The following is a 12549-nucleotide window of genomic DNA, read 5'->3' on the forward strand; positions in this document are numbered from 1 at the left end:
GCACACACACACACACACACACACATTTATTTATTTTTTCCGGAATTTTCAGAAAAGTCCACTTTCATCTCTGAATTACAGTACAACTTCAAAATTAAAATACCCCTAAGCTTGTAAAATTTGGAATTGAACCGAAATGAAAAAAACAGTGACTCAGAAACCTTTTAAAATCACGACAAATCACATGTCAACCAGCTTCCCAAAAAGATGTTTGTTTTGTTTCACCCAGATGTTTTCCATTGCGATCAAAGAAAAATTCGACAACTAGGTCAAACGTTATGCAGTGCACCTCAGTTTCTGTGGTCCACTCGTCCCCTTGCTCCTGCTCACCGCTGCTGTATGTGCCATCTGGAATGAACTGTCTGTTTACAAACTGGAGGCAAAATGAAGAAAAAGCAAACATCAGTTCTAAAGTCAGCCGGAAAAAGCTCCAGTGGCAAGAGAAACGTGAACTACGAACCTCTTTTGTTTCCACCGCAATGGGCTCGATGTACTCTTCGATGATCTCAGTTTCTGGAAGGAGAGAAACTTCTTGCTAAGTGCACACTTGATGCCCAAATATGATCCCCATTTTGTTCGGTGGCTTCAGAGCAGTTCAGACACTACCTGCATCAACAGGCTGCTCTTCAGCTTCTGACGACTGAGCCGCCGTTTCTCTTCCCAAGGTTGCTGCTGGCACTTCAACTTGGACTTCCTCCTGCTTGCCACCCTCGGCCTCTCCCCCTTCCTCCTCTTCCCCACACACTCCATTTTGCTGACTTGGAACCTGGTCGAAGTATCCGCTCAACAAAAGCTCCTCCAACTTCTCCTTCAGAGCCTTGTCTATGCAAATGACAAAAAGTAAGAAAATCAAAGCCACTGAAAAACCCCAGAAATTATTTTGCAACTTTTCGACTTCAAGTGCAACGAGTATTCCAAAAATGTATTCATGGTATCAGAACTGTAATATAACTACAGTCTGAGAAGACCCACAAATGGTTTATCACATAGTTAAAATACAGCCATAAAGATGAAATAGTGAATCGCAACATTTCACAGTGAAAACGAAAAAAAAACAAAAAAACCCGCATTCAAATAAAAAACAAAACAAAACAAAAAACAGACAAAGCACTATGGCTTGAAAACAAGTACAGTCTACAATTTAGGGCCAATGGACTGCAAGGCTGTCTCACCTTTCGTTTTTAATCTGGTGCGAAAGACATACAGATTGTAAAAGTCAGTCAGCAGACCATGGTGATCTAACAGGACAATAAAATGACACCGAATCCAAAAGAAGTATGCAGCTGCCTGATCAGTAGAGGCTCTGTAAGACACTTAAAATGAATGAAATCCCGAGGGATCTTAAAAAAGCCTCGCAGTGGCATTCTAAACCGACTGGACACTGCCTAATAAAAAAAAAAAAAAAATTAAAAATTGTTGAGACAGTCGAGAAGGGAATTGCACAAGTGAAAACAGAAGGCGAGAAATGCATGAATGAGCATTTCTGGTTCCAAATAAAGTAACACGGAACAAAGTTTAGAAATATTTCTGGTGGTGGAAAAAAGGAGTACCGGGTCGGAAGGTGAGCCAAATCCCGCGGCCTGCGTTCCGCACACTTGCAAAAATGTCTGCAACGGCAGCTGACGAATGACTATGAATCCAACGTATTCCCCAGATAGCAAAGAGATTATCATGCGCCGACTATTTGAATATCCAATTCCAAGCAGCAGCTGGCCCGAGTAGATTTTTACTTGACTGCAGACTCATTTCAGCAAGCCAAGAACACCGCATAAACTGGAATACAAAGGTTGATTGTTACCGACTGCAAAACAAGCAATGCCACTAATCTAGCTGGAGAACCTCCAATCTTTCCCGCTATAATCGATCATGAGAAGGGCGCCATAAAGGCTATCAGCCCACATCACTCTCTGAGGTGAAATGTTTGTCATGACTGCCTACGGAGTACTGATTGACCTGCGTTGCGTCCCCAGTGTACGGCCACTGGTCTAACCAGTGAAATGAAACCAACCACAGGTGATAAGGCCGCTGGCGGAATGCTCCACTGCTGAGTCAGAGTAAGCTCATAGTCCCCTCGCTCCCGAGTAAAATGCGACCTGGAAATGCGGGACACCAATATCCCTAAGCCCGCCTCATCATTTCACGGTATGGTACCGCGCATACTAGTCAAGACAAACTGTTCCCTTACTCTTCCAAGAATAGTGGAACCTTTGAGGTTGAACACATCCCTTGCAAAACAACTTTTCCCATTACACAGTAAAGTCAATCCAAGTGGAACCATGCAAGCACATTTTCGGAAACATGTTAACACTAACATTGGAAACGTCAGTGTTAACATCAAAATATAAAAACGGTGATCACTTCGATCTTAAAGTGTATTCACACCTACACTGTTTGGTCCGCGTTAAATGGACCACGGTGCGTTTCCCACCCTGGTCCGGACATTTTATGCAGGTTTGAATACAAACCACCGCCGATCCGCAGCAAATATACAAGGGACTTTTTGGGCTTAACAAGCCACAGTCACCTTGAATCGGGGAAAATATTAGCAGGTAGCGAATACGTGTGTGTGTATACATATAAATAAAGTTGAAATGAAGACTCACAGCAACAAAGGAAAGGAAAACGATTGCGAAGCAACAGACTACATGAGAACAATCATAATCACATTGTTTTGTGTATATAAGAGGAAAGCCCGGAAGAAAGCAGGTATGGAGTCAACCACGCTGATATTTGTCAAAGACGTGGTGCTCATTTGTACGTTGTAAACACAGACATAAATTCCACTACAATGGTGGCAGCAGCTGTTGCAAGACACTCTATCCAATCTAATCTGGACTAAACTCATCTGATAATACAGTATCCCCTGCCAACAAGATACATCAGTTGTTGCTCATTTAAAATCTTATAAACTGCTTGACTATTTACTATGACTTTTTGTCCCAGCTTTCAATTTCCAGTGAGGACTCACATGTTGTGCCAACCACAGCCTTGTCCTTGCCTTCCAGCAAGTCCCAAAGGTGGACAGACGCCTCCTCATACTGGTCAACCAACCTGAGTGGATTAGAATATTAGCTTAAAGAAATAGTTTGTTAAAAAATTTAAAATGAATGCTATTGTCGTAAGACGTTTACCAACCTGATTTTTTGGTCACGGTCTGGCCCCACCAACTTGTAGAACTCATCGAAGGCCGCCAGGTCCACATCTGTAAGTGGCATGGCGCCTTGCTTCAGGTCCTGCCGCACCAACTCATCTCCCAGCCGGTCCAGGAGGAATTGTAGCTCCAGAACCGTCTTCAGCCTCCTCTGCCCCGCCTCGTCCCGTTGGAGCTGCTCTCGCCGGGCAGATTTCTTCACCGCCTTCTGGATCTGATGACAAGGACAAATTCACAAGAAACATGGGGATTTACCCTACAATACATACTCCTGGGATGAAGAAAGATCCTGGAATCCTTAGAACCCGTAACCCCATCCTCACATCTTGACCAAGAGCAACGAACGTCTTCTGCAACTCTCGGGCAAATTCCAAGTTATTGACGACTTCCTGGTATTTGCATAGGGCCTCCTGATATGAGAAAGGAAAGAAAAATGAGTCATTCTTACTGTTATGATATACACGTGTATGAATGTTGATATTCTCACCAGCTGGTCCTGGTTAAGGCTCTCGCCTTTATCCTTTCGGACTCTGTAATCATCCAGTTTGCTCTGTGAAAGTCAGAAAACCGAATTTATTCAAGTGAAGACAAAAACAAAGTGGATTCTAAAGCTGTGTTGCACGGGTACCGAAAGAGGGAAGCAAAGAACAAAGGATGTATGAATGCATGAATAAAAGCCAGGTCTTACTGAAAGAAGGGGAAAAAGTATGTTTAAAGAAAAGCATTCAGTTGAGGAAAAAATGCCAGGGGAAAAGCAAGTCTGAGGAGAAGGGAGGCAGGAGGTGAAAAGGAAACAAAATAGGGTGAAACAGGTGTCAATGAAGGAAAGATTTATGTAAGGATACGAGAAAAAAAACTGAGGGAACAAGGAAGGAAATCAGGAAGGAAAAGATCACAGGATCAAACCCTGTTAAAGTAATAAAATGAAGAGACATTATACCTCCTTATAGTCCACCTTAAATCACACTATCACCAGTAAATGGTCTTTAACTTTTGTCGTGCCTCTCCACTTATTAAAGCACTACAAGCGATTCACACTGACTTTGAATTGACAACTGATGGCACAGCATCAGGTGCAAGTGGAGGTTCAGTATTTTGCTCGAGGAAACTTTGACATAGTCACAAGGGTAGGGGGATCGAACCCAAAACCTCTGCTTAAGGAGACAAACACTCTACCACCCAGAATGGGTGTTTGCCTGATCACACGTCATTCACCTTTTTCTTCTCCATGTTGCGTGCTTTCTTATCAATTACTTGGAGCACTTGCTTCAGGACTTCAGATGGCCCGCTGAGCGCGTGGCTGCCCACGACTCCTGGAGCGGATCCCACATCCGGGCTGGCAGATTGAGCTGTACCATTGGCCTTCATCGCAGAGGGCATCTAAGCAAGTTCAGAAATTACACAAAAAACAAAACAAAACCAAACTGCGTCACTGACTTCACACTTCCAAGAAACCTTCCAAATTGAAAAAGCAACATGACTGCGAAACGTTAAAGAAGTTCCAAACTGAAAACAATGCCAAAAATTGATTGTTGACACTGTTACACTAACAATAGGTGTATATTTTTTATTTTATCATTTAATAAAGAAGGGATGGAAGAAGATACTTCATATTGATGGGGAAGACGGCTGTCACGAGAACGTTACAGTGGGCTTGTGTTGCCGTCGTCAAGCACTTTGGTGTGCAAAATGCTCCCAATGGCAGAGCAATACACAACGGGTTCTACTCTTAATGTGATCAACTTAACCAACCAAGCAGGCAGGCTTTTAACATAAGCCACCGTTACCTTAACCGCTAATAACAGCCAAGTATTGCGGAAAAAAATGTGCACTCTTATAGATTGGGTTTACACTGTCTGTTTGAACAAGAATATATAAAAATAAAATGGGTTTTCTCGGATCTTTGCCTCACTGTGGCGAGTTGCCCGGTGAACGGTGAGGATTGCCAAAATGTCCGCACCACCGTTAGCCTAGCCCGTTAGCCATTAGCCTGGTCGCCCACTGCTTACACGCCTCGCAGCGCGTGTTAGCTTAGCAAGCCGGTCGGGGGGCTTGCTGCCTCCACGAACCTCATTACGCAATTTTACCCACCTTTATTTTTTTTTATATAGATATATATCCACCGGGGAGATTTATGGCAATGTGCACAAGACGCCCAAGCTGTTCCGGGTGTTCTTTGTTGCTTTCAGTTTAATTTTGACTCCTTGTGGGATCCGCCCCGCCGGCCTCACCGACAACTGAGACGGCTAGAAGATGGGAGAAACGCTTTATGAAGGCGAATGTCCGTTTTGTGCTGTCCAACAAATGCCTGTCGAAGTAAATTTGAAAATATGCATTTAAAACTGACATGGTAATTATTTGTAAAACAAAAGCACTAAATATGTAGTCTAAAAATAAATCATACGAATGTATTATAATGTTAGTCACAATAAACACGTTCTTGTTGTTGACTTTAATCAGGCAATTAAGCCTAAGCCTCCCGGAGGAAAATCTGCACAATCATTAGCTTTGATGGAGCTGTATGCTTGAATCCAAACAAATGCTCGACATTACAGTACTTATTTCTTCATGAGACTATTGTCTATAATACCCCGTGACGACAATGGATGGATATTTCTCCGCAATAAAATACATTATTTTTGAAGAATGGATATGCACTTTCCATTGAAATGCAAATACCATCAATCAATCAATCACATTGTAAAGCATTATTGCTTTCAGGTCATTTGTCATTAAACCAACCCAGATTTATATCTCGCTGTTCTGCGAACATTCATTTGGAAGACATCGCTAAAGGTAGAGTGCAATAATTGTGATTTGCAGTAGTTATGGATGTGTGTAAATAATGACCGGTTTAAAAAGTATTAAATTTTGTACTATTTTGCCAATATTACAAGTAAACACAGACTTCCCTTGAAGTATCTACAATTAAAATCATTTATTTAAAAAAGTGAATGGAATATTATTACAAAATGAAAAATAAATATTGGTTTGGTCAATTTTTTCATCGTCCACTCCTCCCTTTATCCAGCACTTTGTCTCCATAAATTTCTTGTGCCATGCACAAATTGACAGACGTGACGAGGGTGCATGTCACTTATAATAATAATGCGTTCAGGCTTAAGCTATAAAAAGAGTGACAGCTTGTTGTCCCATATTGGGCCCTTAGTTATACCAATAGAGGGCAGTCGAGCTCAGCACTGTTCTTGGCAGCAAACTACTGTACAGTACTGGTAATACATTACTGATACTGTACATTTTACAGTGATAGAAAGTACACTACAGGTGCATACACTTCAGAGATTTGGACTTACTCACCATCATCAATACTCACAGTAAACTGTTCTCTCACAAGATCCACTTTTGCAACAAACCAAAATCTATGAGGTGACCAAAGAATGTTGCAAGTGGTCTTTCTTTTGTTTTGCCCAAACACAGGAAGCAGTTAGCATGACTGTACAGCCTTTTGATTGCAATGTTCCACTGACAGTGTTTTCTTTTCGGGGAAAATGCTGATTATTGGAGGATTGTGAGTGTAAGTAAAGATTCCATTTCATCCAATGACTCATTTCCGCAGCCTGTTGTATTTCAATCAGACTATACCACACCTCAGTGAGCATTTTTAAAGGGGCCTCAGGGTGGCACCTCACTTGCCCTTGGACGTTTTCGCTCTTGAGGCTTCCACAACATACACTGCGTAACCACACAAGCCATTGTGACTGCTCTTGATGAAGCAGGAAGTGGTTGTTTTCATTTTTACGCATTAACACTTTGACCAGAGTGTACTTTGTCCCAACCATCTTTATTTCTCCACTAATCAAGGACATTTTACAGTAATGTTATTACAAGAGGTCTGTTGCAGTGGCAGTAACACATCCTTCAGCAACAGGAAATTATTACAAAAAAATCTCCTGGTTTCATTTCGGGTGGAATGGGTGAATGGGGGGGTGGAGTGTTTCAGCATCATTTGTTCCTCATCTGAAAAGATTTTTTTCAATCCTCTCTTCTGGACATGATGAACATGGCTTTCCGAAAGCTTGTCTTAACTATTTGTTAGCCCCCAACAATACAAGTCACATTGTAACAAGGAAGAGTGACATCAGGGTGATGCAAAACCTTAATTTGTATTTGTGTTGTGAAGAACGATCGACATGATACGTTTCCGTAAGAATGACCACATAAAAACAGGAACATGCTTTTTTTTTTTTTTTGCATTTTTTTTCAAAATTTGCAAAGAAAATAATGCTCACCAAGTGACTGATCCTTCCCGTCGTACTGCCGATTTTTTGTTAGACAGCACGTGGCACGTAGGCAGATCACTAAACACAAAAGCCCACCTCCACCCTGTTGGCAATTTCACATTAGTTTATCAGAAGCTAACGCTATTAGCTAATGTGAATCTGTACTTGGTTCTCTATTTTTATGTTTGATAGGGGGGCAGCCACACCAGCACCAGAAACCCAGCTATTAGGATATGAGCAATTTAAAAATTTATTTTCAATCCTATGTCCCCATCAGCTCCATTTACACTTAAGAATGTATTTGTAAAAATGGCCTCAGTGGAAAAAAAAAGAGCAGCATTTGCTTTTTCACAATATGGGAAGTGTTGCTAAGTAATCCAGTGCCAACGAGCTAGTTTTATTACTATGCTGGGGGCCTCATCTTGCTATCATGCACATGCATCTGGACTTGAAGTGTCCTAAATGGGAAGAAGCCATCATGCATGTGGAAGGGAGGAAGTTAACACTCCCCTGGAAGGCTTTATGTGCCACTTGCACATCCTCTGGCTTTTCTGGCCTGGCTTCACAGGAAGTAGTTGACATTTAGTTGTATTTTTTTTCTTGTTCCTTCATGAAAACAAATACAATTTTCAAAATTTGACAAGGGAGCCGGGGCAGCAATACCATATGCACACGTCTTTGTTAATACGTGCATGCACTTTTAGTAGGAACAGTGTTGTTGCTCGCCCTTATTTATGTCAAAGGTGTTAATTTTGTTGTGGCAATTCTCAGAAAAGACCTGAGCTTGCGCCTTCTTATGACCCACGACATGCTGTCATACAGGTCTTCTTCCCGAGCATTCTCCGTTAAGAGATTCCATGGATAGAAACTGCTCATTTATCTCAAAACTGTCATTATTTATGCTAATGAAAATTAAAAGCCGAGCGGTGTCATGTCATTTCGTCCAGAAACAAGGTATACATTTTTCAATTTGTCATTAGCCGTCAATTAGCTCAACATGGTGATAAGATTTCATTCTGAAAAAGGATGGATGGATGGATGGATAACTTTTATATTTGAAGAAGACAGGGGCCTGGTACGCTACTATATTTTAATGTTGGTCAGTATGATGGTACTTTCTTCAAAGGTTTGAGAACCACTGTCGGTCATAGTTAATAATTCTGACATCCGAGTTAGAGCCATTCTTCCATATTTTATTTTTGTCCTCATTTGGGTCGCAGGTGAGCTGAAACCTATCCAAACTGAATGTGGCCAACTATGTCAAGACAGACAACCGCTTGCACTCACATTCTCATCGATGGACAAGTTTAGTCTTATAATCTGACACAGGGAGAACATGCAAACTCCAAACATCAGGAAGCCAAGAGCCAAGATTCGAACCTCAGAATTGTGAGGCAAGTGAGTTAAGACCAATATTGTTTTTCATTTGAAAAGTGCCATTTTATCTCCATCAAGAAGCTCTGCTAGTGTCGCATTCCCGCTGGGCTTTCCCTGCTTGGTGTACAGCTTTATCCAGAAAGTCTACAGTATGGTGTCCAACAACTGTCAAGCCCAAGGATACATTCAGCCTACATTGGGGCTGACTCTGGCCGGCTGCCGTTCTGAGGTACTTTATCTGGTGGTCCAGTCCAACTGCTGTGCACGTCCATCCCTCCTGCAGGCACCCTCGTCCTGTTGGCAGCAGATAAGAGCAGCCAACAGCTAAGACAACAACTGTGAAGATACGCACGTCACTGCTGTGGAGTACAAAAACAAAACAAAACTACAATTTATATACTGAACAGAAGTGAGCAAAGTATGGCATAGCTGACCACACGCCCTGCTCCTTTCTTCCTTCTGGCCCACTGAGCATGTATATATGATCCTCACTGCAGTATATATTTACTAATTTAATTTTGCTGTGCTTTTTTGCTAAAATTGTTGAGTTAAAATGTACTTTTTTTGTTGTTTACATTTATCTATGTACTCATTAATTCATCCGTTATGTGAACTGCTTATCCTCATGAGGGTCGCGGGCATGCTGGAGCCTATCCTAGCCATTTTGGGGTAGTAGGTGGGGTGCACTCTGAACTGGTTTTCAGCAGATCGCAGTATATTTGTATTCACTTAACTCAAATATATTTTTTTTTACATAGAATTATTGAAAATAAAGTCTAAAATACAGTTCATAAAATACATGGTCAGAGCTGAGATTTTTTGTTGTTTTTGTCTCTTATTTTGTCATATGGTGTTTGTTCTCCGTGTGGACTGTTTTCAGCGTTTTGGCCATGATATTCATCGCAGAAGAATAATCTATGCTTGATGGTTGTGCCTTCCTTGGCAGCATGCATGTGCCAGCACTGATTTTGATGGGCAGGAATGTCGGCGCTATTTGACTGTCGCCGCTGGACAGCCCCGGGCACTTGCGTTTTTTTGCGCCTGTAATGGACAGCATTTTTCACAGCCCCGCTTTGTTCAGCGGCGATGTTGGTGCTGTTAGACAGTCTGTGTTGGTGTGGCTGGATGGATGGCTGCTGGAGCTGAGCATGAGGAGAGAGGGAGCGTTGGCATAGAGCGCGGATGCGGATTTGGACCTGAGAGTCGGCGCTTGGAATTGAAGCAAATTTACATGGGTCAGGAGAAGTGAACCAATCTCTTTGTTCATCAATGCTTCTTTTTTGCTTTCAACCTTAGCTTGTAGCAGATGTGTGCACATTTTGAGCATGTCTTTGACCCACTGGTAAAAGGACATTTTGATTCTTTCATCTTTCATCTATAACTGCTTCAGAAAACAAGGCGTATGCTCGAATATGGTTATGATTGCATGGCTGTCCATGTCTTATGTGATGTGGTTTGTTATATTCCCGTATTTTGTTATTTTACGTTAACTGTTCTGTAATCTTTGACCCACTGGTAAAAGGACATTTTGATTCTTTCCTCTTTCATCTATAACTGCTTCAAAAAACAAGGCGTACGCTCGAATATGGTTATGATTGCATGGCTGTCCATGTCTTATGTGATGTGGTTTGTTATATTCCCGTATTTTGTTATTTTACGTTAACTGTTCTGTAAAGCGCTTTGTTACAGCTGCAGCTGTTGTGAGATAAAGATGTATTGTATTCATTATAATTATAGAACTACCGGTATATATATAACAATAAAATATTAATTAAATATTAAAAGTAATATTATTTTATCAATACAATTAACTATCTTGCATATTTTAAATATTTTTTTTTTAACCTAAGCAATGACCTGGCTCTTCTGTATGTCGTGCATGTAAATACCCTGATCATGTTAAGATGTTCTCACAATATTTACCAACAGCGTGAAAAAGATAAATATCAATATGCTCCACGACTTCTATAGTCTCTGCAAGGGATTATATTTTCAAATCATCACTTGAACAACATTCCGAGTAAATCACAATGTCCCACGCACGATGACCTAATTTTAGAACAGGTCCACGGGGAACTTATTTGGTCTTTGGGGGTACCTGGTGCCATGTTGCTTACCCTTGACCCAAATACTTGTGTGAAAAAAAAACTTGAAACACCATAAACATGAAATAAACGAAAACCAGTAACTACGGCCGTAATTGACCGTACGGACCTCGTGACAGCGCACACCATTCGTAATCTCACGATGTCGTGTGTCAGGTGGGATCGTCGTAAACCGAGAAGGCCTGTACTATACTGTATTGGATTGTCTCGGGTTCACCGCATGTTTCATGCAAACCCATTTCCATGTCTCATTATGAAAAGTGAGGGGCAATAATACCGTATTTTGTTATTTTACGTTAACTGTTCTGTAAAGCTCTTTGTTACAGCTGCGGCTGTTGTGAAATAAAGATGTATTCATTATAATTATATCACTACCAGTATACTAGTAATATTATTTTACCAATACAATTAACTATCTTGCATATTTTAAACAGTTTTTTTAACCTAAGCAATGACCTGGCTCTTCTGTATGTAGTGCATGTAAGTACCCTGATCATGTTAAGATGTTCTCACAATATTGACCACCAGCTGTGAAAAAGATAAATATCAATATGCTCCACGACTTCTATAGTCTCTGCAAGGGATTATATTTTCAAATCATCACTTGAACAACATTCCGAGTAAATCACAATGTCCCACGCACGATGACCTAATTTTAGAACAGGTCCACTGGGGAACTTATTTGGTCTTTGGGGGAACCTGGTGCCATGTTGCTTACCCTTGACCCAAATACAGTGCATGTAAGTACCCTGATCATGTTAAGATGTTCTCACAATATTGACCACCAGCTGTGAAAAAGATAAATATCAATATGCTCCACGACTTCTATAGTCTCTGCAAGGGATTATATTTTCAAATCATCACTTGAACAACATTCCGAGTAAATCACAATGTCCCACGCACGATGACCTAATTTTAGAACAGGTCCACGGGGAACTTATTTGGTCTTTGGGGGTACCTGGTGCCATGTTGCTTACCCTTGACCCAAATACTTGTGTGAAAAAAAAACTTGAAACACCATAAACATGAAATAAACGAAAACCAGTAACTACGGCCGTAATTGACCGTACGGACCTCGTGACAGCGCCCACCATTCGTAATCTCACGATGTCGTATGTCAGGTCGGATCGTCGTAAACCGAGAAGGCCTGTACTGGGTTGTCTCGGGTTCACCGCATGTTTCATGCAAGCCCATTTCCATGTCTCATTATGAAAAGTGAGGGGCAAAATCTAATTACTGAAAGCACGCACTCACATTTACACTCACGCACACGTTGGCACCGAGTGGGACTCATTAGTGTCAGTCACGACGCAGCTCCTCGCCTGACAGGACAGGACAAGGCTCAAACCGCCGGTTTAAGAGGCAGACCTGCGGGGCTTTTCGGGGAGGGGGGCGGGAGGCGCTTATGTATGCTGCCCACCTCGTATTTAAACAAGATGCTTCTGGAAGAGGGCGTACGGCATGTTCACAAAGATCCGTCGAGCAAGCTGACCTTGTGTGACTGAAGCTGTGCAGAAACGCGCTTGATGCCCCTTCGGAAAATGATGACCGCGGTCTACAGGGTCGCTTCTCTGTCGTCTAAAAGCAACTGAAAACATAAACGCGCGCGTAACGCGCTCGTCGAGAAGGCTCGTCGAGTTTTTTTTTTTTGGCGGGGGGGGGGGTGGGGGGGGAA

The 12549-nt window shown here is 41.8% G+C and overlaps 1 protein-coding gene and 1 long non-coding RNA gene across 2 annotated transcripts in view; both read right to left on the reverse strand.

Moving 5' to 3' along the window:
- Positions 1-5416, reverse strand: part of caprin1b (cell cycle associated protein 1b) — a 10810-nt gene extending 5394 nt beyond the window's left edge. Inside the window, exons 1-9 of the mRNA XM_019857243.1 lie at positions 5243-5416; positions 4367-4531; positions 3639-3701; positions 3475-3561; positions 3136-3365; positions 2969-3051; positions 607-822; positions 461-513; positions 290-373 (exon numbers count right to left, since the gene is read on the reverse strand). Of these exons, the coding sequence (XP_019712802.1) occupies positions 290-373; positions 461-513; positions 607-822; positions 2969-3051; positions 3136-3365; positions 3475-3561; positions 3639-3701; positions 4367-4531 (981 nt within the window). The 5' untranslated portion in view covers positions 5243-5416. The remainder of the gene's footprint in view (positions 1-289; positions 374-460; positions 514-606; positions 823-2968; positions 3052-3135; positions 3366-3474; positions 3562-3638; positions 3702-4366; positions 4532-5242) is intronic.
- A 1518-nt stretch (positions 5417-6934) lies between these two features.
- LOC109507647 (uncharacterized) lies at positions 6935-12218 on the reverse strand. Its single transcript, XR_002166506.1, has 2 exons — positions 12129-12218; positions 6935-9063 (listed from the first exon to the last, which is right to left on the reverse strand). It is a non-coding gene; the product is annotated as an uncharacterized LOC109507647 (long non-coding RNA).
- Between the last annotated feature and the right edge of the window lie 331 nt (positions 12219-12549).

The sequence above is a fragment of the Hippocampus comes genome, unplaced genomic scaffold (assembly GCF_001891065.2).
Source record: "Hippocampus comes isolate QL1 unplaced genomic scaffold, H_comes_QL1_v1.1 scaffold186, whole genome shotgun sequence".
Taxonomy (NCBI): Eukaryota; Metazoa; Chordata; class Actinopteri; order Syngnathiformes; family Syngnathidae; genus Hippocampus; species Hippocampus comes.